Source organism: Zootoca vivipara, chromosome Z (genome assembly GCF_963506605.1).
Source record: "Zootoca vivipara chromosome Z, rZooViv1.1, whole genome shotgun sequence".
Taxonomy (NCBI): domain Eukaryota; kingdom Metazoa; phylum Chordata; class Lepidosauria; order Squamata; family Lacertidae; genus Zootoca; species Zootoca vivipara.
The window spans coordinates 43,535,323-43,563,226 of NC_083294.1; the positions used below are offsets into that span (position 1 = coordinate 43,535,323).

Genomic DNA, 27,904 nt, shown 5'->3' on the forward strand with positions numbered 1-27,904 from the left:
GGTGATTGTTCTTTCACTAGTTATTGTCAACACTATGCTCACTTATAATAATAATTTCCCCCAGCCACTCTGGGCGGCTTCCAGCATGTATTAAAATAGCTATAAAATGTCAAACATTAAAAACTTCCCAATACAGGGCTGCTTTCAGATGTCTTCTAAAAGTTGTGTAGTTCTTTATCTCCTTGGCACCTGATGGCTCTAACTGGGTTGCCACAGGCTGTAACATGCTGCTGACGTGCTGTTGACTCTGTGCTTTACATACCCCACCCACCTCCTTGTGTATTCATTCACTTGCCAACTGATATCCCACTCCAGAGGAAACTGAGTTGGACCTAGAGCTCAATGTTGTCTCCTCCAAATTTCCAGCGCTACCTGGAGATACCAAGGATTGAACCTGGGATCTTTTGCATGCCCTCCAGGTGCTCTACCATTGAGCTATGGCCCTTGCCTTATGGATCTGGGCTCTAGTCTTATGACTATAAGAAGAGCAAGGGCAAAGGCCCATCTAAGCCAGCTTCCTGACCTCAGTGGCCAACCAGTGGCCCAAATAAGAAGTCAGCAAGGAGGACATGAGTACCTTGGTCTTCTCCCCACTTGTGCACTGTGGTACCTGGTATTCAGAGGCAAGCTTCCTCTAACACTGGTGGTAGCACAACACCATCATGGCTCATAGCCATCGGTTGCCTTGTCTTTCACGAGCCTAACAAGTTAGCCTTTAAGGTGCCATAAAACTGTGTTTTACCGTAGTTTAGTCGTCCTGCGTGCTGTGTATAGATATGCAAACATTGGTTTTCTTGTACACCTTTTTAATGCATATGTTTTCTTTTCTTTTATCATCTTAAAAGGCTGGTCAAAAACCTCAACCGAAGAAAAGAAGGTTGGGTGCCCATCAATAGTTTGCAAATCATTCTCGGGGACTGTCGTGTTCGCCATGCCCGAGATGCAGGTATCTCACTCTGAGTGTATCTCACTCTGACTGTTTTGGAACTGGAATCTGCAGGAGTTTGGAGGCACTGGCTGCTTTGCATTGGCTGCTTGCTTAGAGGAAATCCTGGCTTTCGCCACAGTTTTTTTGAATTACGCTGAGCAGGGGAGAAAAATCAAGTATCTGAATTGCTTCAAAAAGTTATCAGTAGTATGATACAATCTTTCCCCTCTCCTTTTCATTTGCTTACTTTGATTTTACTTCTTGCAAATATGGAACTGCCAAATAATAATAATAATAATAATAATAATAATAATAATAATAATAATGGTAATAAGTGCTAAAGGCAGGAGACTTTAACATCTAATCCAGGCGAACATGTAATCACTTAACAACTAACCACCAAACAATAGACATGGCTGCCAGGACACACTTGTTCCCTAGTTCATGGGAACCTGCACACACACATTTTCCCCTGCAAATAATGAGGACTAGAAACATGCTGGCTCATTCAAAATGACAGCTAATATGTTCAGCTAAGATTCTGTGTGAAAAACCTGACTCTACATAGAAAGGCTGGACTTTTCATCCATGCTCCAGTGATGGCCACACCATTCCTCTGCACTCAGTTAATTGCAGGTTGTTATTTTTTTCTTTCTGAGTAGAAAAAATATATTTGATCCAGTGCTAATGGCAATAGCAAGTGACAGAGGATGGGTGGAGGCAGAGACCTGTGGGTCTTAGAAAGAGAGCTGCATTCAATAGAGAAGCGTATCTGAAATCCTTCACCTCTTGTTTCTAATGGGATACCTTTTGTTTACTCCCCAGTTCTTTTCCTCTTACGATTCAGGGCCTTTTGGTGTCACTGGGCACACTGTCTCTTTTGAAATAAGGGTTCATTTGTCAATTTATTGTTTTTTACACTGGGAGAGGATAAAGTGCAGACAAAAGCCAGGAGATAATGGTGGCATTAGGACATAAACCTAAACAATTGTTTAGCATTAGGAGAACAAGCACTTCCCCCTCACTTCCAGCATGATCCTGAGGAAGAGGAGACCCAAAGTCTTCACTTCCATTTTAAATTAACCACTGTTTAGTGGTTCACACAAATCCTAAACTGTGTTTATCCTAATTATAGTTAGTCGGAACAAGCCAGCTTCATAAACCATGGTTTGAAGTTGACTAGTTTCAACTAACACATAATTAGGATTAATCACTCTTTGTCTGCATGTAGATGACATTGTCAACTCTTTTTCTAAAATCTAAAATGGAAGAAAAAGTTTCCCAACTTCACCTTGTTGCTATCCCGGGGTTGAGGGCAGACAGAGGAGAGAGAATTGCAAGGTTCACTGCAGCTTATTCTTGTAATGCTAAACTATGGTATAGCCTTGCATCCAAACCAATCCACCTAAGACTTATTTATCTGAGATTTTCCCACGTTCAAGTGAAATTCCTGGGATCGCCTCTTTAAAGGATTAGGTAATATGCAATATGAAAAACTTCTGCCTGGGACCATAGGGAGCCAGTCAGAGCAGGCAATGCTAGTTATATAGATATATGGGCAGTGTCTACACATCAAAGTAAGCCATAACCCACAGTTTACCATTCACAAGCAAATCTTACCAGCTCCACTCTTCCCCACTAGCATGTGGGGAAAACAAGACACAATTGCTGGCTTGCCATTACACCTGAACCAAAGAACCATGATTCCATTCGCACATGCAAAGTAGGATTGGTGAGCTAAGAGGAAACCTTGGTTTATCTAAACCAGTGTTTTTCAAACTTAGGTCTCCAGGATTCCCATCATCCCTGACTACTGGTCCTGCTAGCTAGGGATGAAAAGTGTTGTAGTCCAACAACAACTGGAGACCCAGGTTTGAGGAAACACTGATCTAAATGCTTTGTTTGGAGTGAAACAAGCCATAACAATTCGTTTGGATACAACACTAACCGGGGAAGAGTAAAGTGGGCTCAGTTGGCTCACAGTAGACACAGTAAGCTAGCCTGGTGTGTCATGGTAAGAATATCACACTGGGACCTTGGAGGCCAGGGTTTAAATCCCCACTCAGCTATGAAGCTCACTGGGTGGCCTCCTAGCCTATCTTACAGGGTTGTGAGCATAAAATGGGGAGAAGGAGCAGCACACACAGCACCTTAAGCTCATTGAGGAAAAGGTGGGAATATAATAAAAACAAATAAAGGCTTGTCCTGCTGGTCAAAATGTGGCTGGTTCCTTACCTGCTGTAAAGCAGTCTCTCATGTCCACATGCTTTATGCTCCATCCTTTATATCATATTCAACCAACAAGTAGCACTTTTAATAAGAGATCTCCCCCCCCCTTAACTTCCTGCTCTATTCTGCTTTCAAATGAATTTTTGCATGCTGCATTAATTCCATGCTTCCATGACCTTGTGGCCTGGCATCTCGAAGTCCTAGTTCTCACTTAAATGGTCATGGTTCGGAATTAATCCCACCTTATTATCTTTTATGCCAAAGAATGCACAAATGCTACGGATTGCCTAATCTTGCCTAGAATCGCCAAAAGAAAAAAAAGTTGACCTAACGCCTGATGGGCTGCAATTCGTAAACCAGGGTCTAGGGCCGTAACCTTGACAAATATATTGTAAGATATGTCCAGAATTCAAGGCACCTAAGAAAGAAAGTATGGCCAGCTTGATGGCATCTCAATAGGAATATTGGGTTTACTCCCTCTGGGAACTGACAGCTGTTAATAGGCCAGTTTGGTGCATCATAATATATATTGCCATTTTATTAAATCTCCGATAAGAGTTTTGTTTATTGGGAGGGTCTTGGCCCAAAACCTTGTGTTAACAAAGCGAACTTGCCTTTTAGCTGGTCTTTGGTGGTTTGATTCAGTTAGGGGAGGGATTGCACCCAACACCAGTTCTACTCAGTGTAGACCCATTGAAATGAATGGACATGATGAACGTAGGTCCATTAATTGCGTTGGGTCTGTCCTGAGCAGCTGGAGACAACTATGGGTTTATTTCCACTTTTCACAAGCGTGCTGGATAATGTTTTGCAATTATCGATGGGGTGGGTGGGGGTGTGTTCGGGGAAAGGAATTGTAGCAGAACCTCAACCAGTCAAATTGCAAAGCTATTTAAATGCACTGGATTGCACTCTTTATGCACTTTAAGTTGCGTGTCTATGTAGCCTTAATGATTTGTGACTGCTCTGTGGAATGCAAAGTTGTTGAATTGAGTTTTCTCTTATTTGTTCGTTCTTGCTGGCTTTTGGAACAGAAGGCAGTCCTCTGGCCAGCTTGTCCTACACTGCCTTGTGCTTTGGGGAACAGAGGAGTTATAAGCTGCATGGTCGTAAGAACCTATGTAATCTTGGAATACGCTCCTCCTAATGCTAATGTTGCTCTTCGTTGCTTTATAGACGCTGCCATGTATAAGACGAGAAAGCTAAGCTCCCCCTGAATTTAAAGGGAGAACTCATATCATGTCATGTTTGAATGCTGCAGTGGCGATTTGAAGTGGTTGTTCAAGAGGGAGGACTTACCCATGGCTGGAGATCCACCTCTCTGTCATCCATCACATTTGCAGCACATCACAGCTCCATCAACATTCTCCATGACCTTCAGTAGAAGTCATTTTTGTTTTTGTTTTTTGGCATATTTAATTCCCACTTCCTCCCACCAATGGAAAATAGGGTACCATTTTGTTTTCACTTTCCCCGTCCTCTCCATGGCATCCACTGAACTACATTTAATAACTAATTGGGTGGTTCCTTTTGCCTTTATTAAGATGCCTGATGCTTCCTCTTGAAGATGTGTTTCCCAACCACACGTCACTGCAGTTGGCTGCACTTTCCTATGTTCGGTTGGGTCTAGACCAGATAGTCACAATAAGCTGCTTTCTAGTTCATTGGTTGTTGCCCCTCTGGAACAGGCATGGATACATCTCAACAACATATGACCATCTTTCAGGCTGGATGATGCAATACTGTTGCGAAGGAGTGGAGTCTCCTTTTGCACTAAGGGTCTGATCCAGAGCCCAGGGTATCCGTAGGATGTAGTTCAAGATCATATTTGACAACTCAAGATTGTCGAAACTCCTATTGGGTTCCCTGGAGTTCCTGGGTGACCTACTAAGTGTCCAAGTTTACATTGTGATTTTTTGGGGAACACACGTGCCATAACTGAGTTCAGTGTCCCTGTTTGCACTAAAAAAGCAATGTTCTTCTTTGTGCTAAGACTGTACTCTTCAGCATTGTTATTGAGAATGACGTGATGCTGGAATGGAGGAGAGAGAGTATGTCCCCTCTCTTTCATTCTTTCTTTTTAAAATGAAGTTTACATAATTTATTTCCTGTTGTGCTTCTTCGTTTTATCTCTGCCCTTAGCATTCATGTGTCCATACAGGTAGTTCTACGTAATGTATGTAATTCAAATTTCATATGGGAAGAATAAACACAGGGTAGGTGTTGTGACCTCACTACTCAGAATGGCTCAAGACAGGCGTTTGGTTGCATGCCTGCAAATAAGAATTGATACAGTCTTGGTAAGCTGCAGTAGTCATTATTATTATTTTCTTACACACCACAATGTGAAGGGGAGAAACACAATTTTTTTAAAAAAAAATCAGACTTGAGTTTCTGAACCACAGATTCCAAGCTTGTACTGCCACAGTGCATTAGCACACATTTCATCAGCCTAATCATGCAGTGTTTCTCAAACTTGGGTCCCCAGCCATTGTTGGATTACAACACCCATCATCCCTGATTACTGGTCCTGCTAGCTAGGAATGATGGGTGTTGTAGTCCAACAACAGCTGGGGACATAAGTTCAAAAAACATTGGTAATGTGTGTATTCGGGGTGGGGATGGTTTCTCTCCTCCAACCGTCAATTTCATAATCACCTCTAATGCAAATACTGTGTGATATATTAGGTGGTGGACTCTCCTTCACTGGAGTTTTTTAAAACAGAGCTTAGATAGCCATCTTTCAGGGATTCTTTAGCTTCAATTCCTGCATTGCAGGTGGTTGGATTAGATCAGTATTTTCCAAACTTGTGTCCCCAGCTAGTTTTGGACTACAACTCCCATCATCCGTGGCTAGCAGGACCAGTGGGCAGGGACAATGGGGGGGAACAGCTGGAGACCCAAGTTTGGGAAACACTGGACTAGGTGGTGGTTTGGGTTCCTTCTCACTCTATAATTCTGTTATTCTGTTCAGAACCATTTTTTTGCTTGTTCACCACTCTGCAAGAAAACAACACTGTAGAATGAATGGCAGGATCCTAGAATATGCAAGCCCTTTGTGAGAATTCAAATGGACCGTTTTAACAGATATTCTATAAAGCACCATCCAAAGTTACTGTACATTAGTTACTAGTTACATTTAAAATGGGTTCCTTTCTTCTTTACTCTTTACTGTAGATTAGCCAGTCGTGCTGTGGAGATCACTTAAAAAAGAACAAAAAACCCAAACCTCCACACCTAAATACTTTGTCTTGGCAACCACAACACACCTTGGCCTTTTAATTGTGTCTTTCTAGTTCTGAATCGTGCACTATTTTATTTATGAAGCTGGCTAGTTCTGCAAGCCTGAATGTACAGTCTTAAGCTGCAACCTGCACCCACTGACCTGGAAATAAGATCCGCTGGGCTTATTTCTGAGTAGACACATTTAGGATTGTACTCTTAGGACTTTGGAAAAATTTGCACAAATCTTTGACACCTTAAGAGTAGCCAGGTTTACCACTTGAGCTGTAAAATGTATATCGAAGCTAAACCAGAAGGGTTTCTGCCCTCTCTAGAAATTATACTGTAAATGTACTTGTAAAATGTGTTAAATCTATATTTAAAAAGAATTATAAACATTGTTAAATAAAATATATATATATGAGACATTTTCATTTTGTGTGGAGTTTTATGCTGCATGAATTAACAACAGAGGAGCTTTTTACATGGTATTTTATTTGCAGTTTCATAATAAACGCACTGAATGCTGATTGCATTCTAATGCACCCGCTGTGCTAATTTCCCACAATACCTTTAAAATCTTGTGTTTTACTCTTAAACACCACAGGTAGGGAGCCAAAGCTGATGTGGCTTGTTTGAAATTCCTACAGCCGTGATAATTAACATTAGTTTCAGTAATACAAGCCAAATATTCTACCCCTTGCCCAACACTACCTCTAGGTAGCAATTCCTTTGTAAACTCTTATCTAAAAGATGTGTGCTCAGTTGTGTTTAATTTTGTGAAACTATTTTAAAAAGGGGGCTTGGGAGGGGGGTTATATGTGTTGCCCCCTTCCCCCAATCATATGTTTCTTTGGAATACATTTCGGCAAGGATGGGCAAAGCAATCACTTTCAATTTCTCCCTGTTTCTCATTTATTCCCAGTCTTAAAATAAAGTTCCCATACACCTTCAATTTGCAATCTATTTGGGGGTAGGGAGTCCTTATGAAAATCCACCAGCATTTTAATGCTGATTTCACCAAATGCTCTCATTTTTTAAAATGTTATGTTCTTGAATATATATATATGCCATTTCCATGCACGTATTACCCCACTGCACAGGTACTTTTGGCTGGAGATATAACTGCTTTGGAAAATTTGGAGAAATGCAGATCTAAAAGGATTTTCAGAACTTCTCCCCCTATCACAACTCTGGGCTACTTTGCATTCAAAGTCGTCATGTCTTTTATCCACTTAATGTACTTTGAAACTCTGGTGTAGACGCCATATTTACCCTTTTTCGCACACTCCTCCCCCCAGCTGGTTATCCCCGTTAGGAACCAGGTGCCTTCGATGTCTGCGGTGTAAGGGCCCCCGCTGTCCCCTTGGCACGTGTCCTTCTCTTCATCTGAGTAGCCAGCACAGAACATGTTGGGCAAGATGGGGTACCTGGTGCTCCTTAGGCAGGTTGGCCGGTCAATGTATTTCACTTTGAGAACCTGTAGGATGCTAGCCAGCCTTCCTTGAAATGCCAGCCTCCCCCAGCCACTCACAGTGCCGATGCTGTGCTTGAGCAGGCTGTTTGTGAACTCTTTGTCCGCAAGGCAAATGGGAACGGCATACTGGTTGAACTCCAGCGGCAAGTCCAGCTCAAGAAGGGCAATGTCATTGTGGTACTTGTTGCTAGCGTTGTAGGTTGGGTGGGGGACCGTTCTGGTCACCCGGCGACGCTGTTCAGTGCCGTCCTCGATGTTGACGTTATGCTCACCTGATAAAGAGCCAAAGCATCCTTTTAAAATAATAATAATAATGATAATGATGGAAGAGGGGGCTGATCCATTAGGGCACATAGGGGCACTGCCCCCCACCTCAGCCAGCCTTCCCCCCATCTGCTTGCCTTCATGTTTGATGTCTTGGGCTAGTTGGACACAGAGTAATGGTGGGAGGAACCAGCTGGAGAACCCCCAAGGAAAGAAGGCCCAGAGCCCAGGGAGTGGTCGTGGGACAAAGATGAGTGGTCAGAGGGAGAAAACTGGGAAGAGGAGGTGTTAAATGCGGAAGGGGTGATAGGGTTTGGTGGGAAGTCTGTAGCAGAGAGGCGTCCGGAATCAGAGGCAGAAGCTGAAGCAATAGAGTGGGAGAAGGGAGGCCAAGAGGGGGAGATGAGTCTGGCTGGTGAAGAGTCATGGGTGTCTCCGCAGTGTGCTATGACAAGCTCCTTTCCCCATCTTCCAGAACCAGAAGAGGGATGAAACCCAGGCGCAGTCTCCGGTTGCTTGGAAAAGCCCTGGAGAGGAAGGAACAGCTGGAGGGAGGTGGGGACTTTCAGTCTTGGCAACTTATCCATGGGGGTGAGCTGCTGTGCTCATTAAGCCTGACACTCCGACAAGTTTGTGCAAATTGTGTTCTTGCTAATAAAGAATTAACTCCAACTTGAACGGTGAGATTTACTGCTGATTTGCTCCTGAAACTTCACAAGAAGTCTGGGATGTGGGAGCCCTGCCTGTCAGTTTCCTTCTCCAAATTTTCAGTGTTGCCCTTGTAAAACTCAGCAGAGAGGAGGAGGAGGATGGGGACAAAACTATGATGTGTTGGTTCTGGCTCTCATTGGCTCTGTCTCCACCTGCTGTTGGGCTCCTTGTCTTCTACTCTGCCAATCCCAATGGGCACCGACAGTCACTGAATTCTCAGGACCATTAGCAGGCCCATCTTCACAGCATATGGTTAAGCTACTACAATACCACCTTAAACAGTCATGGTTGCCCCCAAATTATCCTTGGAGCTATGGTTAGTACAGAGCTACAATTCCCATTGTTCTCTGAGCAGATTGTTAAAGCATTAGGCCCTGTGAGGGTGATAGAAGTTTCCTAGCAGTTCTTAGCACCCCTAGCAAACTACAGCTCCCAGAATTCTTTGGAGGGGAAGCCATGATGACTTAAAGAGGTATCATCATGCTTTAAATCTGTGGTGTGAATGTGGCTTTAGTGTACATTTGTGAATCATGATAACAAGGATTCCCAGGCTAGTTCAGACCTAGCATCTGTTGAGTTCAGGGAATGTACCCCATGGGCTGGTATCAGTGAGTCAAGTATTCGATGAAGCTCAGAGACTATTGAGCCCCAGTTCTGCAGAAATATTAACTGCACCCTCCCTTGAACACCAGGCATACCTGCCAAAACCTAGAGGGACAGCTTCACAAGTATATGAAATTAGAGGTACTACCTGGAACGAATGGTGTGCATCTGGGCTCCGAAAACTTTCCCACCCCTTTTCTTTCTGCTCACCCTTCCAGGAGCCACATGCCAGGGTGGGCAGGGTGTTGGCCAAAGTAGGTGGGTCAATGAATGCACACTTTGCCTTCATGCAACTGGCTAGTTTCTACACCCACTGGCAGACTCATCCACATTCTCCAACCAGACATGAAAGAGGTATCAAGTTCAAGGATACATCCCAGCCATGCAGAAACACTTGGGAGTGCAAAGCAAGGCAGGTGAAGCATGTGGCCTGGGGCAAGTGCCAGAAGGCAGGTCAGGAGGGGTTCATTTCCCCCCTCCCATATATGTGAGCCCTAACCTACAAGCTCAGAGTCCTTTGACCTAAACTGAGGTGCTCTGAGGCTGCCACAGCTCACTGACAGATCCACATGCAAGCACAGAGGGTCTTGTGATCAGTCCCAAACATTTCCCAGTGTATGGCAAATTCCCAAGCTCCTGTGGCCATGATTACCCAACAAAGACAAAACTCTTTGTAGATGCTTGAGTGTGCTTTATTTTACTCAACCTATCAAAGGTGCAAAATAAGTACTGTTGCCATATTCAAAAAGTTGTTGAAAGTTGTTGTGCTTTCTTTAGACAAACCCTTGACTTGCCTCTGAAAGTCCACCTTTCAGAAATTCCCCGCAGTCCAGGAAAATCTGGACATTTGGCAGCCCTAAATTAAGGCTAGGATAACCCACATGTATTTTCCAGACCAAAAACCTGGACTCAGCTTGGATTGTTCTCTTCCTACCTCCTTGTTTCTGTAAATACCCCCGAGGTTCTCTGTCCCTGCTCTGGCAAAAATGTGGCAAGGAGGAACACAGCACTCACACGAACATTACTCTGTGACTTACCTGCCACAACAGTGTGGGGCACATACTCAAGGCAGTGGGCTGCAGTGACGATCCATCTTTCGTTGATGATTGAGCCTCCGCAGAATCCTTTCTGCTCTTGGTTGAGGATATAAACCTGCATGCAGAGAAGGCTGAACTAGACCACGGGAAATTTATATAACCAGCCTGGAGACCCACTCAACTTTGGGCGAGACTCATTTTCAAAGGGAAGGTGAAGGTTGCCTGATAGCAAAGAACAGGACTATGAGCAGGGGGCTTGCAGAACTGTCTGGGAAAAAGCATGTCTGTTGTCTACATTACTGGGACATATGTGCTATGGTTTGGGCACCCTGGGAAACAGAACACCATTGGTCCAATCCAGAAAGGCTATGGAAATTTTACATGCAGAAGTGATTTTGACCATAGCTACATTGTGTGAGTGCCCCCGAACACAGAGAGATGCTTGCCTCTCTTGATAGTTACCAGGATGTGATCACTGGCACCCTATGAAAGGGAAAAATAGATCTATAGATCTATGTACTGTATGTTAGGGATCATGTGAGTTGGGTGGTTGATGTGCATATCAACCAGCTATTTTACACATTCACTATGTGTCATGGAGAATGTGCCCATGAGAAGGGTACACATTGCCTGGCAAATACGCACACTCTCAAACAGGACTTGTGGAATGTGCACATTTGAACAGCATTTTGTACATCGTCCATACAATATCTAGTCTCTCCAAGAAACATCTGCTTCTAGTTCAGAGGTGGGCAGTCCCTTGCCCATAGTAATTGAATTTCAGACACTCATTACCTGACCATGTGACTTGGGAACATTCACAAAATGTGTCCCTTGCAAATGTCAACAGTAATTGAATTTCAGACACTCATGTCACCTTAAATATAACAAAGAGCTTTGTGTCACCTCAAGGACTAATCCATCTTACTGTGGCCCTAAACTAAGGAGTGGAACAGAGAAAAGGGATGGGGTTGTACTGTTTGATGAGTAACTTTTCCTTGATTTAAGCTGTGCTGAGTGGGTGACAGGTTTGTTTCAGAGTGAGAAAGGTTAGCTGTAGAAGTTGCTTCCCTCCTCCTACATTAGTTAAAGCCCAGTGTTCTTTACAGCAGACATGGCCAACATGGTGCCTTCCATATCTTGGTGGACTACAATTCCCATCAGCCCCAAGGAAGCATTTAGATGATGGGAGTTGCAGCACAGCAACATCTGGAAGGAACCACACTGGCTACCGCTGCCTTAGAGGGATAAAGTATTTCGTAATTTCCTGATAGTGAACAAGAAGTCGCAAGGTTAGGCACCCCCAGATGACAAAGCAACCATGACAACTACAGTACCTGCCAAGGAATCTCCCCTTTCTTGCTGTCCATGCCACCAACCACTCGAATTCTGACTCCCGTTTTGGAAACAACCTGGGTGGCATTATCTCCTGACTCCTCCTCAAGGTCATCAGTAGTGTTGGTGACCAACCAGTCATCAAATGTATTTGGCGTTGAGCGGGTGAGCTTCTTTACTGCCTCTTGAGCTGTGACTTTTCCGCATGGGAAGGGCACTGGGGGAAACAAAATAAGAAGACAACACCCCTGCCTCTGACAAAGGGGACTCTGGCCCACAACAACATTGCAGACAAATGCCTCTTGCTTAGTAATAACTTTCTGGTTTTGACACTGTACTCGGTAGGCAAGGATTAGTTACTTTGGCTGACTCAGGGCAAAGGTTTCTTTGAGCAGCCTTTTCCATTGAGCAGCCTTCCCCAATCAGATGTGCTCTAGTGGCTGGACAGTGGAGGAGAACCATATGGTAGGGATCTGGAAGCCAGGAACTGGGACTCAGAACTGGAGGCTAGGCCAAGTGTAAGGCTGGTTTTTTGGAGGAAGAGGCTTGCAGCCCTTTGTCCACCTCCCCACGCTCCACAAGGGGCTTTGCATGTCCTGTGCTTGGGCAACACAGTGCCTGCAAATATTTTCTTGCCTAACGCTGCCCTATCCCACAGGAAAGTTGGTGGGTGTAGCCTGGCCAAAATGGCCTTGTGGGTCAAATGGGAAGATTGGTGGGACAAATCTAGTTCATCATTACAGGTTTTAAAAATAGAACAGCCACAACCCACCAGAGATGATGAAACAGATGAGTGTATGTTCTAGTGTGAAGGTAGCAAGCACTTATTGGACAGCACCCATTCCATCCAATTTTAAATACATCAAATAGAAGGAATGTTCATTTTTTTTATTTTGGTGGAAAATGTGTCCATGACAGGAACAGAGGCCTGAAATATTAAATATGTAGAGTGTGTGAGAGATATACAGCTCAAAATTTAATAAAGCTGTAACAAAAAGGAGACTTACCTGTTGGCTCACAGCTCCTCTGATCATCTTGAAGCCTATATCCAGAAGCACAGGAACAGGATGCTTTCCCTCCTGGGCCATTCTTACAAAACTGTTTGCAACCTCCATTCTTTGTGGCGCAAGTAGCATCTGATTGCAATGGGGTAAAGGGAATCAAATTTAATCATGGGTTAAGAGCAGAAGAGGGCTGTGGAGGGTGGAGAACATGGAGACAATGAAGAAGTCCCATCACTGATCAGCGTTAAAGGATGGTTCACACAGGAAAATGACTTCAGCATTTATGTTTCTACTAGGGCCTGCCATTGCTGCTCGTGTTGCTCGCCAACCCCACCAAACATCCCACCCCATTGCCAACCACAACCCCTCCCTTTATGCCTTGTCCAAAAGACCCTTCCCCTCACAGTCTGTCCCAAAGTCCTCCTCCATCCCTTCACAGCTCTCTGGGAAGAGGATTTGATTGTTAAACCACTCTGACAACTGTAGCTTTGAAGGGGAATAGGGGTTTCCCTTAACAAACTACAGCTCCCAGAATTCTCTGGGGGTAGCCCTGGCTGCTTAAAGTGGTGCTGTACAGCTTTAAAGGTGCAGTGCAGATAGGGCCTTTGACACACTACCATACTCAGCAATGGTCGGTTGCTTAACATCCTCTGGATTTATGGCATTGTGCAACAGAGACAGACTCCCTCTTAACATACCTAATTCACAGTTCCTTCCTTCATAACCACCCAGACACCAGCATATGTAGTTACTGATATCATCTTCACACCGACCTCCGTTCAAACAGGGGTTTGAGTCACACTGGTTTCCGTCTTGGAAAGGAAGAAGGAAATGTAATAGGAACTTGCATTATCCAACAGTTACATTGTTATTTACACATCTTTATCACTTGCTTCAGAGCATAAGCAAAAAAGACAGGGTGGGGGTGGGGTGTTAGGGGAGGGGTAGTATCTCTGGTGGGGGGGATTGTGCTTCTTCTTCTGGGGACGTTTATCCGCCTTCGGTCCCCACCTTGCACTCAGCCTTCACCTGTAGCTTCTAAAAGCGGCCAGCAAGAGAGACCATTAGTGTGTCTCTACTATTTTGAAGCTATTTAGGCCTCTGTAACATGCAGGGCAACCAACAGTGCTCCTCTACATTATTTCAGAGATGAAGCTAGGAGAGGAAGGCTCGGTATCCTAGAGCCAAGTTGTTGAAGGCTTGTAGACCAGCATAAGCGCCTTGAACCTGGCCTAGTAGCATATGGGCAGTCAATACAAATATTTTTGCAAGGCTGCCTGCCCCTATCAGCAGTCTTGCCACTGCATTCTTCGCCAGTTGGAGGTTCCACACCTGTCCCAACACAACCCCACATAAAGTGCATTGCAATAATCTAGTATCAAGGATTATTATCCCAATCAAAATACAGCAGTGGATCCAGGAAGCTATTTTCTACAAAGCCTGATCATGGGTCTGTTTAGCTCAGTGCTGCCCACGCTGCCTTGCAGTTGCTTTCTAGAACAGGCACCCCCAAACTGCGGCCCTCCAGATGTTTTGGCCTACAACTCCCATGATCCCTAGCTAACAGGACCAGTGGTCAGGGATTATGGGAATTGCAGTCCAAAACATCTGGAGGGCCGAAGTTTGGGGATGCCTGCTCTAGAGTTTCAGACCCACCTGCAGATGTCATGGACTGAACAAGGAACCTTTGGCACAGACTCTACCAACAAGCCATAAAAAGGGAGGGGGTGGGAGAGAGAGACGTCATACCTCAGTTTAAGTATGCCTCAGTTTAAGTATTTTCAGTTTAAGTACTCCACGGACCGTCTGGAATGGATTAATCCACTTTCCATTACTTTCAATGGGAAAGTTTGCTTCAGGTTAAGTACGCTTCAGGTTAAGTACAGACTTCCGGAACCAATTGTGTTTGTAAACCGAGGTACCACTGTATGCTGGTTTCTTTTGGGTTCTGCTCTGTCTGAATTTCAGCACTTCTGCATTCCAGAATGTTAGCGACAGACCTTATGCATGCAACTGCACAACAGTATTTTAAAAGCAAACACACACACACACACACACAGAGAGAGAGAGAGAGAGAGAGAGAGAGAGCCCTAAAACTCAGGAGTCAAGCATCTTCCATTTACAGTGGTACCTCAGGTTAAGAACTTAATTGGTTCTGGAGGTCCATTCTTAACCTGAAACTGTTCTTAACCTGAGGTACCACTTTAGCTAATGGGGCCTCCTGCTGCTGCCACACCGCTGCTGCGCGATTTCTGTTCTCATCCTGAAGCAAAGTTCTTAACTCAAGGTACTATTTCTGGGTTAGCGGAGTCTGTAACCTGAAGCGTCTGTAACCTGAAGCGTCTGTAACCCGAGGTACCACTGTTCTGGCTCTTTCCATGATTCCAGTTGGAATGCAACTGTTTCTTTTTGAGAATAAAATACAGTAAAGGTAAAGGGACCCCTGACCATTAGGTCCAGTCGTGACCCACTCTGGAGTTGCGGTCCTCATCTCGCTCTATTGGTTGAGGGAGCTGGCGTACAGCTTCCAGGTCATGTGGCCAGCATGACAAAGCCACTTCTGGCGAACCAGAGCAGCACACAGAAGCGCCGTTTACCTTCCCACTTGGAGAGGTACCTATTTATCTATTTGCACTTTGACGTGCTTTCGAACTGCTAGGTTGGCAGGAGCTGGGACCGAGCAATGGGAGCTCACCCCGTTGCAGGGATTCAAACCGCCAACCTTCTGATCAACAAGCCCTAGGCTCTGTGGTTTAACCCACACCGCCACCTGCGTCCCTCCATGCAATGCAATGCAATTGAAGTGTCTTAAAAAAAAAAAAAGCCTACTTACCAAGGTATACCTTCCAGAATTCCAGCTGTAAGAAATATGGTAAAGCTGAATTCAAATGAAAATGAAAGCAGGAAAGCAATTAACATATATAAGCCATCTATATAACATTTGTATAATGATCCAGACCCATGCACAAGGGCAGTGATGGGCAACCTTTTGAGCTTGCTGTGTCAAAATAACGAGCATAACTCGGGTGGTGTGTCACCCGAGAAAAAACGCCACAATTTCACGATATTTATAGTTTAAATAATAAAAATGTATAATTGTTTCCCCTTTTAAAAAAAGGAAAAAGGGGAGGGGAAAAATTATTAAAGTTTTTTTTAAAAAATAAATTTAAAATATATATATTAAAAAAGGAAAAAAATAAGGCAAACCCCAGAGGTCTTTCCCAGTGGGACTCTGGGCTCAGGCCTTCCTCCAATGGGTCTGCCGCTGGGGAGGTGGGCTCAGGTTGGGCCTGTGCCTCCTCGTGGCCCTCTTCTGCCCACCTCTCCCCTCACTCGGCTATGCTTGCGTGGCAGTGGGGCGACAGTGAAGGGGTTTCATCTTACTTGGGTGTCTCTTCTCTCTTCCCGGGAGGGTGGCGAGGTGGCGGTGGTGGCGGCAGCAGCGAGGTCGGGGTCAGGTTTCTTCTCCCTCCTCCAAGGGCCCCCTCCTCTCCCTTGAGGTGGGGGCAACGGGGACGGCAACAGAGCGAGCGGACCTGTTTCCCTTTGCCTTGGTTTCCCTTCTTTTCTCCCTCCTTTCTGCGACGGCAGCAGCAGCGGGGCCGTGGCTTCCTTTTTCCTCCTCCGGAGTGCCTCAAGGCCATCCATCAGGTTTGCAGGGTGGGGGTGGGGTCTGGCAGCTCCACAGTTGCTGCACTGGTGGCCCCCAGTGTCCGGGCGGCGGCGGTTTCAGTGGCTTGGGAGCCCGTCCAGCAGCTCCTGCAGCGCTGGTCACTTTCAGGAGCTCTGTGGCTCCGTGCCCACCACCATCTTGCCTCGCCGGAAGTCCACAAGGCCCCCAGAGGTGTGTCGCCTGCGGCATTCCGCCGCCGGCCAGAAGTGAGGTCTTGGCATATGGCTGCGTGTCACCAAAAATGGCTATGCGTGTCAGTGCTGACACGCGTGTCATGGGTTCGCCATCACTGCACAAGGGTGATGTCAGTGCCTTTAACCCATGACTGAGTACATAACAAACTCCTTCTAATCATCTACAGTCAGAAATAATGAGGATAGTACATTCACAGAGAACCCACATCTTACGTTTTTTGCTGTGGAAGTCAGCTTCTATTTTCACTTCAAAAGAAAAACAGGATTCTAGTCCTTATTGCTGCCAAACTAAGGCATCCTTTAAAGTCTGAGGTGTTGTGCCTACCATAAGTGCAAAAGCTGAACTGGCACCTAAATATGCTTTTCAGAAGCCAATGGAAAGGCTCAAGTCCTTCTCACTCCCTATCCCAGCAAAATAATAATTATGCAAAAAAGTAAAACTGGCAGAATGTGCAAAATAAGGGGACTCACATACATCTACTTTGTCTGTACGTCACGAAATTTTCTAAGTAAAGAATTTGGATACCTTGCCACATAATCAAAGAGTTCACTAGGATTTACTAAAGAGGTTTGGTAAAGCACACTAAGGCTGCTGTACATACTTACCTGCTAGAAAGCCCCATTGAACTCAATGAGATCACACTAGTGCAACCTTTCTCTCTCTCACACACACACATACATTTTGGGAGGGGCTGCTCTTTCTAACTTGCAACAAACTATGGGAGAATTTCTCCTCCTGTTGGGAGAAATTCAGTTAAATAGTTCAACCCACTCAGAAAAAAAATAATTAAAAATTATCTGCCTGTCAGTAGGATGGAGAATTTCACTAGACTCCTTGCAAACAGCTCTAGATTGCATAGCAGGTTCTTTTTTCAATTGCACACCCGTGGTGAAGTTCTAGATCTTTCATTCTAATAACTGGAACTCACCGTTTTCTCATCATTTTCAAATACTTCTCTTGCTTCCTCATAACTGCATCTTTCTTCCTGGCACTCGCGCTCAAGATTTCCTTGAATCATTTCTTCCAGCCGCCCAGAATTGTACCTTTTGTAGCGTGGCAGAACTGCACTCGCCTCATCCTGGTTTATAAAAACTTCAAGTTGCAAAGAAGCAACAGGTCAGAGAGCGAAATGAGCAAAAGAATTAACTGGAATAATAACTACCCAGAGTCCCTTTTGAAAGCCATGGCTATTTGGATGCTTGGTTGGTAAATAGTTCACCACTCAAATCTTACCACAGCCACAAATTCACCTGGATGGATGTAGGCAAGACATTATTACAGCCAGAGTGGTGCCATGGGTAGAGTGTTGGACTAAGACCTGGGTTCAAATCCCCACTGAGATGTTGTTTGCAGATGATACAGTCCTGACAGTGTACTCCAAGGAAGTTTTCCAGAGACTCATCAACTGTATTGCCCAAGCCTGCCTCGAGTTTGGTTTCACCATCAGCCTGACGAAGACCAGCCGCTTGGGTCAGGACACTGCCAGCACACCAGGCATCAGCATTGATGATCGCACCCTTGAGGTGGTAGACAATTTTGCTTACCTGCCTAACTTTTCCATGGACCCTGAGCTAGACAAGTGTATTGGCAAGGCAGTGATGGCAATGGCTCGCCTCTCCAAAAGGATATGAGAGAATGTGATGCTAAGGACCAATACCAAGATGAAGGTCTACCAGGCTTGTGCGGTGAACACACAGCTTTATAGTCATGGGCAATTTACACCTGCTAGGAGAAACGCCTCAATGTCTTCCATGTGTGCTGCGTCAGGAAGATTTGGGGCATCACATGGCAGAAACAAGTATCAGGCAATATGTGTCCGTATTTCCAGCATGTTCACACTCCTGTCTCAGCGACGTCTATGCTGGCTTGGTCATGTACACAGAATGGAGGATGGAAGGATCCCCAAGGGACAAGCTCTATGGGGAGCAGTCTTCAGGTACCAGGCCTGTTGGCAGACCAGCTCTGCGTTATAAAGGTATCTGCAAACGTGACTTGAAGGCTGTCTACATCAACTCCACCGTGTGGGAATCCCTTGCAGACACAGTGCCTGGAGACAGAGAGGCAGGTCGTGCATCTACAGCAATGACCATAGGAGAAATGGTTGCTGGGAGGGCACAGAGAGAAGAAAAACCATGGTTCATCTGCACCAGTGAAACCAGACACCCCACTGCAATAAAAAATGTCTCCCCCATTTTGTTGTCTATAGCTGCAGCAGGCACTGTAACTCTTCAACAGTTTCAACTTTATCCCTGAAGGTGTCCCAAGACATATGGATGCCAACACCAACAATGCTAGCCTAGCTTACAGGTGTGTTGTAAGGATTTCTAATGTATTTTAAATCTTTGTTGGAAGCCATCCAGAGTGGCTGGGGAAACCCAGCCAGATGGGTGGGGTACAAATAAATTATTATTATTATTATTATTATTATTATTATTATTATTATTATTATGGAGGGTGAGTGCAGTAAAATGAGGTGGAAGAAGACCAGCCCAACCTAGTTCAGAATGCAGGCTGGAGATAAAAGTTCAGACTGCTCCTATGTGTCAAAAATGCCCTGCAAGTAGAAAGCGACTCCATCAGGCTAGGAGATTCTAGTGCAGCGACTTTGCTTCAGTGTTGGCCTTCTGGTTGCAGAGAGTTTGCAACACTGGGGAGCGTTAAAAATGCAAACCTGTGACATCTATTCCATCACCACCTTCTGCTGCACCTATAGCCCAGGCTTGAGATAATAATGCATGCCAGGAGTGGAGAAATATTTTCGCCTCAGGGGCTGCATCCCTCATAGGCAACTTTCCAGGGGCCACATGTAAATGGTGGGTGGAGTCAGAGGAAAAGTGGGTGGAGCAAAATACCCATGTTTCTCATGAAATAAGACACCGTCTTATATTTATTTTTCCTCAAAAACCCCCCACGGTGGCTTATTTTTGGGGGATGCCTTATTTTTTCGAGCGGGAGCCAGCAACAGCGCGCTGCGCCAAGCCCCGACCCAGCGGGACCCGGTGAGAGCCGGCAGCAGCGCGCTGCGCGGGACCCGGTGAGAGCTGGGGAGCAGAAAATAAAAACAGCAAGGCTGCCCTTATAACAAAGCACAATAATAATACTGTGGAGCTGCGGAGCTCAGCGGGGTTCCGGCCCTCCCATTTGCGTGCTGCTGGGGAGCAGAAGAAACACCATGATCCAAGGAGCACGGCCGCGTTGGCGGAGCAGGAAGCGGCAGTGGAGGCAGCTGTGAGAGAAGCGGCAGCGGAGGGCCCGGCAAGAGGCGGCTGCATGGGAGCCGCTTCGGGGAGCGCAGCGCGAAGAGCCTGGTGAGAGGCAGCTGCGGCTGCAGGTGAAGCCCATGATCTGTGTGGGCGACTGGGGGCGATTAGCCCGCCTCTCAGCTGATCGTCGGGAAGCCCCCGCAAAACACAGTGAGGCGGTCGCGGGGAAGTGCCGAGAGCGCCCAGGAGCGTGGCTGCAGCGATGGAGATCCCAGCGGCTGCAGAGGTGGCTGTGGGCACGCGCCCAGCACCAAAGCACGGTGGCAGCGGCGGTGGCGGAGACGGCCACTGCGAGTGGCGCACTGTTGCCTCTTGCCAACTCTTCCAAAGGCGCTTAAACGCCTTCCTTTCCTTGCCAGACCTGCTCCCCCACTACGGCTTATTTTGGGGGTATGTCTTATATTTAATCAACTCGTGAAAAGCCTGCCACGTCTTATTTTGTAGGTATGTCTTATTTTATGAGAAACACGGTATGTGATTTCCTTTTTTAAAGGGGGGCACATTCAACTGCTTTCCTCTCTCAATCCACTCTGGCAGGCAAGAGGCATGATTGCAATTCAAGGACTCATTCCAGCCAGGCAGAAACACTAAAGGCTGGTGAGCGGTGGAGCCTGGGAAAGAATCTGAGGGCCGAGTTGAGAGACATGGGGGGCTGCATTTGCCCCCACCCAGGACTGAGGTTCTCCGCTGCTTATCTATGAGGGAAGTGTTTTCCTTCTTGAAATGCGGTAGATAAAAATGCTACGCCAGACCCTCTCACTCCCCCCTCCCCCGCTCCAAATTGGCTGTATAACAGCATTGTCTTCTTGCAGGTAAGATTCAAATTCTATTCTGTGAGCTGGAAAGTCCCTCCCCCTTACCTGGCCTGTCCCCTGGCAACACTTCCCCAGGCAGGATTGGACGATTGGCTGGGGTAGGTGGAGACCCCTGGTATCCAGCCTGGAGAGGTAGTGGCCAGATCCGATCTATCAGGTAGCTGCTGTGTGGTCTGGGCGGCTTCCAACAGAAGTATTAAAATACCATAATTTATTAAACATTAAAAGCTTCCCTAAACAGGGCTGCCTTCAGACGTCCTCTAAAAGTCTGGTAGTTGTTTTTCTCTTTGACATCTGATGGGAGGGCATTCCACAGGGTGGGTGCCACTACCAAGAAGGCCCTCTGCCTGGTTCCCTGGAACTTGGCTTCTTGCAGCGAGGGAACTGCCAGAAGGCCCTCGGCACTGGATCTCAGTGTCCGGGCAGAGCGATAGAGGTGGAGACGCTCCTTCAGGTATACTGGACTGAGGCCATTTAGGGCTTTAAAGGTCAGCACCAACACTTTGAATTGTGCTCGGAAACGTACTGGGAGCCAATATAGGTCTTTCAAGCTTTCTTAGGTTGGAACGCCCTCCCATCAGATGTCAAAGAAAAAAACAGCTACCAGATTTTTAAAAGACATCTGAAGGCAGCCCTGTTTAGGGAGGCTTTTAATCTTTAATCGATTATTTTATTCTTCTGTTGGATGGGTGGGGTGTAAATAATAAATTATTATTATTATTATTATTATTATTATTATTATTATTATTATTATTAGGGTCATTTCTGTTGTTGTTGAGATTTCGCAAAAAAAGCCGACAACAACTTCTTTGGCAAAACAAACAAACAAACAAACAAAAAAACCACCCAAGAACTTTGTCAAGAAAAGCTCAACAATTTTTTGAAATATGGCAACCCTATTTCGGAAACCGAGGGGGTGGTTGCACAGATCATAAGCATGATCTATATACGTATATAAAGATGTAGGCATTGCGTGCATGGAGGTCACAGCCTTTCTCCGTAACTGCTGAACTGCAATGTAACAAATTTGGCCACAATGTTCCATGCCCATCAGGGAGGGCATTAATTTTTTTCCCAAAAAACCACACCTTTCACACCTAAAATAATGATTAAACACAAAAAGTGGCGCCCAAATTAGATGTCACCACCAGAAGCTCTGAAGACTCCAGCAGCATCCTATAGAAAGGCAGCTTGCAGCCTGCCACTTCCAAAACTGCGCTGCCAGATGACATCACAAAATTCCACAGCAACCAACTGAATCACAGGGATGAGGCACAGTCCTTTTGCAGCAACAAGGCCCAGCTTTTTCAATAGGCCGCAGCATTGCCAAGCAGGAAAAACTGAGTAGGCCGCACCATTCAGTAGGCCACAGGCAAAAACAAACAGAATAGGGCCTTTCACAACCGGGGGGTGGGGTGGGTGGTCACAGGGATGAGGCACAACAAAAGGAGGGAGGACACATAGCCCTGGGGGTGGGAGGAAGAACCCTGACTCAGCCAAAGCAGTGTGTGGTGTGTGTGTTGGGACAGGGAAAACTGAGTAGGCTGCAACATTGCCCAGTAGGCCATAGGCAAAAACAAACAAAATACAGCGGAACCTCGGTTTACGAACACCTCAGTTTATGAATTTTTGGTTTACGAACGACTGTAACCTGGAAGTAAGTAACCCAAGGTGTCCGAGGCCTACGGAGGCCTCCGCAAAGGCCTGAAGGCTGGGCCGCAGCTGTGGAGGCGCTCCCATGGCTCCTTGAAGGCCTGGAGCGAAGTCACGGACGCTCCGAAGCCTTCCAGGAGGCTGGGCCTTCGCTCCAATGCCTTCGTGAAGCCATGGGAGTGCTTCCGTGGCTGCAGCCCAGTCGCGGACGCTTCGATGCCTCCATCGTCATCAGCCCAGGTAAGAAAAAAAAAGTCTCTTCCCCACCCTTGCAAAGCGGTCCAAGATGATGTCACTCCCACTCTGCGCAATTGTGCAGCTTCACCTTAAGTTTCTCTTCGACTTACCAGCACATTTATTTCTGGAATTACTAACGGCATCGCGATGCCTAGCCTCGATGGGCTGTGGGAGAAGCGACATATTGGCTCTGTCCACTCTTATGGCTGATTTCATTGACTTTCGGTTCAAAGCCTTTGGCTTTCAGATTTTATAGCCTATGGGGCAAATCTGGGGATATCAGGCACAGTCAGCCCTCCCGCCACAGATCAGGTGCTTTAATACCTTGCCTGACTATGTTACCTGGACGTGTGGTTAAGTCTTTTACTAGCCTGACAGCCGCTATTCCTCTCTTAGCTTAAAAATTGAATAAGAATCGGTAAAGGACACCAGGCGATTCCTTCAGTTAAGGACACCCACGCCTGGCCCCTTCATCATCCATCAGGATGGGTGTGCGAGCTCCCTGCCCCCGACCAGTCTGTCAAGGGCACTTGGTTATCCGACCTAATTCTATCCGATACATAACTATTGCTTCACATTCGTCAATCAAAAATGGACAGGAGAGGGAAGAGTCCCTGTGTGGTACTGCACATTCCTTCCGAATTCGGTCTGCTACAGCAGTGGTACACATGGGCCTCTCATTGGAGAGAATAAAAGATTTGGGTCAATGGAAGTCCAAGCTTACAAGGGTTACCTCCGCTGCACAATGTGACTAAGCAACTGAGTTTGGCAAATCACTTACATTCTTTTGCTTTGTTCTCAGGAGATAATACGGTGAATATCTGGATGGTTGATCACAGTACCATGCCCAGGCGCGCGCCCTTGATTGGAGACTGGGTCCCAATTTGGGGCTACCTCCACGGGTCAAAGTTTCCTGCTTTACAAGGAGATGGAAGTGCTGGGTCAGACTCCTGCCAGCTGTGTAGGCCAAGGCCGCCAGGGCCGCCTCACAAAATCCCCCTGTTTTCTTGGAGGTGCAGCCCGGTGGAAATGATTTGGCTTACTGTAAAGGCATTGATTTGCACTGAAGATTTTAAAGACTTTGTCGAGCTGGGGACTGCCTTTCCAAATCTTGAACTATCTTTGGTCTTCACTGCTGAAGAGACGCATTTTGCACGACTTTCACACCCCTGCTGCTATTGATAAATGAAGGAAATTCTTGGTTCTGGCAGTGGCCAGAAAGGTTTCAGCTTCAAATGGACAAAGTGACCAGAAAGGTTTCAGCTTTGAATGGACAAACTATCTTGTGCCCAGCCATAGGATTCTGAGAGGCCCCAGGGTGAGTCCTAGTTGAAGGACTCACAAAACGGTGGTTAATCCTTCACAGACTGCCAGCGCAGCAGGCTGGAGTCGTATGACTGCAAGGCGTTCCTGTACCGTGTTGATGGCATTCACCTCTCAAATGAGGGAAATGGTGTTTGGCTTGCTGACATTCCTTTTGCAAGGCGTCCCTGTACCGTGTTGATGGCATACACCTCTCAAACGAGGGAAATGGTGTTTGGCTTGCTGACATTCCTTTTGCTATTAGGTATTGGTTGCGGTTGTGGGGGTATTGGCGGCGAGCCCTTTGGGCTCGATTGGCGGTAGGCATTGGATTATCTCGTGAAGGTACAGGTGTGGGGGGGAGGTTGCGGCCATCACCTCCCCCAAAATGCGGAAAGGTACTCCCTTAAGGAGTCTGGGGGCGTTGCCAAGTCCGAAGCCGTGGTAGGTGAGGGCCAGAGGGCACGCCCCTAGCGGTGGCCCCAGGATGAGCTCCTAGTTGATGTGCATCGCAGGACTCATCCAACGGTGGTTAACCTTTCACAGACTGCCAGCAGAGCGGGCTGGAGTCAGATATAGTCGGTTAGATCCAATGCCTAGGCCAATACCCCTCTACATCCGTAATCAATAAAGTTGTGGCCTTCTATGCCCATTAACCTTATGCAATGTGTCTAGTGTTTTTATTTCTCGGGGAGGCATCGGGGTATCGCCACACAAAGTCTCTTCCCCACCTCGGGGGGAGGAGATGTTGTGGGCGCCACGAGGCCTTCACGTGGGGGGGGGAATGGTTAGCATTCCCCCCCCAGCCCATTGGTCATCTCCCTGCCGCGGCACGCCCCTAGCACAGCCAATTAGGTCGCTCTGGGGGGCGCGGCTCGCCTATTTGAACAAGAGCGCGGCAGGGACTCTGCCTTGCTTGCTTCTTCTGGATTCAACAACTGCGTTTCTCCCACCCACCTCCCCCACGTAGGCAGGGTTTCTTCGTGACAGTGCTATGGACTACGGTTGGTCGCCTATTGGGGCCTGGTAGGAGTTTTTCCCACTTGGCAAATTGGCTCAGGCCTTGTGGTTTTCGCCTACCTCGTAGCTACTCGTCACAACTTGGGTTTTGGCGGTAGGCATTGGATTATCTCGTGAAGGTACAGGTGTGGGGGGGAGGTTGCGGCCATCACCTCCCCCAAAATGCGGAAAGGTACTCCCTTAAGGAGTCTGGGGGCGTTGCCAAGTCCGAAGCCGTGGTAGGTGAGGGCCAGAGGGCACGCCCCTAGCGGTGGCCCCAGGATGAGCTCCTAGTTGATGTGCATCGCAGGACTCATCCAACGGTGGTTAACCTTTCACAGACTGCCAGCAGAGCGGGCTGGAGTCAGATATAGTCGGTTAGATCCAATGCCTAGGCCAATACCCCTCTACATCCGTAATCAATAAAGTTGTGGCCTTTTATGCCCATTAACCTTATGCAATGTGTCTAGTGTTTTTATTTCTCGGGGAGGCATCGGGGTATCGCCACACAATCACATTTTCATTTTGTACTGTTTTATTGATTGCATTTTATGGATCAATGGCCTCATTAGACAGTAAAATCCGTGTTAAATTGCTATTTTAGGGGGTGTTTCTCATCGTCTGGAATGGATTAATCCACTTTCCATTACTTTTAATTGGAAAGTTCGCTTCAGGTTAAGTATGCTTCAGTTTAAGTACAGACTTCCGAAACCAATTGTGGTTGTAAACTGAGGTACCACTGTATGGGCCTTTCACAGGGTGGGGGAATCACAGGAATGAGGCACAACAACAGGAGATGGGGCTCACAGGGATGAGGCACAACAAAGGGAGGGGGAAACCCCATAGCCATGGGAGGGAGGGAGGACCCTGAGTCAGCCAAAGCAGTGGGGGGTGGGGGCATTTTCAGGAACACGCATGGGTGGGGGAGTCTTATTTTTGAAACTTACAGTAGGGGAGTCAGGGCTGGGACAGGGCAGGTGAGGGGACTCTGAAGGTGAATTTAACAGAAAAGGATCCATTTAACACAAAAACCCACAGCAACGCGTGGCCAGGCCAGCTAGTATGAACTATAAAAAACAGAACTGGCACAATCCAAGGCAGTTGGCCATACTGAAATCTTATTGAATGAGGCTCCCTCAGCCCTTGTATTCCCTGCTCTCACTAAGGTAATAATTAAACTCCCAGTTGTGACCTATGACTTATTTGCCAAAGCTAAGGAATGAGCCACACAGCTAGTTATGTGGCCATTCATACCATTGATTTCAGTGGGACAAGTTCAAGCAGGAGCTTAACTTGCCCATCAAAATCCATTAAAAGCTGCAAGACTTAAACATGTATAACTCTGGCTGAATTGTGCCTGAAGTTTGCAACTGGATGCACATCCTAAAATGCAGGAAAAGGAATCATCAAAGTACATTTTATGCATTTTTTTTACTATATTCCTAATCTTCCATTTTTTAAGGTGAACTCCCTGCAAATATCCCACATTGCATTTTAAATAACTGTTCAGGCTTATATGCCAAATGTGGAAATAATTATATTCATTTTCATTCATCATTATTTGTCTATGCAATGTTTATTATTATTATTATTATTATTATTATTATTATTATTATTATTATCATCCAAGGAGTTCAAGGTGGCACACATAGTTCTCCCCCTTGTTTTCTCTCTGCAACAACCCTTTGAGGTAGGTTAGGCTGAGAGTGAGTGACTGACTCCAAGTTCACCCAGTAAGCTTCACAGCTGATCAGAGATTTGAACCCTGGTCTCCCAGGTCTTAGTCCAACACTCTAAACACCACACTGTAGCCTCTAGTTAATTGGAACTGTCACAATTTCTTCTTCCTTGTTTAATCTATTTTTATTAATTGTTTCTTTCTTCTGCCGGAACCCAGGATGGCTAGAAGCAAGAAACTCCAGCTAGTGCAGAACGCAGCGGCCAGATTGCTGAAGAGGGCATCTGATGGATATCACAAGGCACCATTGTTAAAACATTTTCATTGGCTGCTCATCTACTACCGAGCCACATTCCAAGTTCCTTGTAATAATTTGCAAAGCCCTGAACAGGTAATGACAAACTTAGTTGGTCTCTAAGGTGCTACTGGAAGGAATTTTTTTAATTTGTTTTTATTTTGTTTCAACTACAGCAGACCAACACAGCTACCTACCTGTAACTAACTCTTTCTAAAACAGTTTGCTGATTTCTGATGTCAACTTTTTTTTTTACATGGTTTTTGTAGTAGGCTTCTTTTTGTACAATTTCAAACAGCTCTGATATTTTTGTAATGAATAGTGGTATATAAATATATATATATTAAATAAATACACATCAAAAAATACACAGTGCAAGTATCATTTTAAAAATATTGAAAGCACATTAAAATCATCAACAAATCAAAGCTACTCATAAAACAGTAGGCAGGCACTAAATCGTATCTGTCAAAATGTTCACCGAGATATTGCATTTCTTAATTCAACTATACTGTGAACTGAAGGCTATATGAAGCCCCCCCACCCCTCAGTTCTTTAAATTAATGAAAGTTGGGTCAACACTGGCAACTACATTAAAAAAAATCCTGTACGTAAAAATGTTTCTCCTTCCTTGTAAATTATTGATTGCATATCTGCCTACCAGACCCTGGTCTCATTTCAGGTGACTCGTTCACTTTAAAATGAACCCACCTGCACATTCACCACGGAGATGACATCCCAGGAGACAGATGGCCAGCACGAAGAAGCTGTTTGCCATTTTCTTAAAAGCAGCGCATCTGCTTTGCTAACAATGTATTGTGGACTAGGAGCCACCAGTTTAAGGGGTCCAAAGGGCAAGTACATATTTGTTTTGTTTTGGGCTCAGCTTTGAGGTCATCTTCTAAAAGGAAGTGCCTCCGGAAGTTTCTAAAATGGCTTCCCCTATATTGAAACACCAGTTTCAGCATGGCCATGACATAAAAT

General features: G+C 46.0%; 3 protein-coding genes across 5 annotated transcripts in view; 2 read left to right on the forward strand and 1 right to left on the reverse strand.

Annotated features, from left to right (window-relative positions):
- Nucleotides 1–6,798, forward strand: part of MCF2 (MCF.2 cell line derived transforming sequence) — an 89,897-nt gene extending 83,099 nt beyond the window's left edge. For all 3 annotated transcript variants that reach the window (XM_060270479.1, XM_060270482.1, XM_060270480.1), the window contains 2 exons: nucleotides 846–946; nucleotides 4,334–6,798. In XM_060270479.1, coding sequence (XP_060126462.1) covers nucleotides 846–946; nucleotides 4,334–4,374 — 142 coding nt within the window. In that variant the 3' untranslated portion in view covers nucleotides 4,375–6,798. The remainder of the gene's footprint in view (nucleotides 1–845; nucleotides 947–4,333) is intronic.
- Nucleotides 1–27,904, forward strand: part of ATP11C (ATPase phospholipid transporting 11C) — an 895,731-nt gene that overhangs the window by 197,581 nt on the left and 670,246 nt on the right. The gene's annotated exons all lie outside the window — the stretch shown is intronic.
- LOC118089875 (coagulation factor IX-like) lies at nucleotides 6,856–27,764 on the reverse strand. The gene is made up of 8 exons (XM_035124963.2): nucleotides 27,632–27,764; nucleotides 17,607–17,770; nucleotides 15,644–15,668; nucleotides 13,509–13,622; nucleotides 12,814–12,942; nucleotides 11,809–12,023; nucleotides 10,472–10,586; nucleotides 6,856–8,128 (listed from the first exon to the last, which is right to left on the reverse strand). The coding sequence occupies exons 1-8, from the start codon at nucleotides 27,696–27,698 to the stop codon at nucleotides 7,578–7,580; spliced, it is 1,380 nt and encodes a 459-aa protein (XP_034980854.1). The 5' UTR covers nucleotides 27,699–27,764; the 3' UTR covers nucleotides 6,856–7,577.

Coding starts and splice junctions, on each gene's coding strand:
- LOC118089875 (XM_035124963.2), bottom strand. CDS start 27,698: ATGGCAAACAGCTTCTTCGTGCTGGCCATCTGTCTCCTGGGATGTCAT. Junction 17,771..27,631: donor TCTCCGTGGTGAATGTGCAG/GTGGGTTCATTT, acceptor TGCAACTTGAAG/TTTTTATAAACCAGGATGAG. Junction 15,669..17,606: donor TTGAAAATGATGAGAAAACG/GTGAGTTCCAGT, acceptor TATTTCTTACAG/CTGGAATTCTGGAAGGTATA.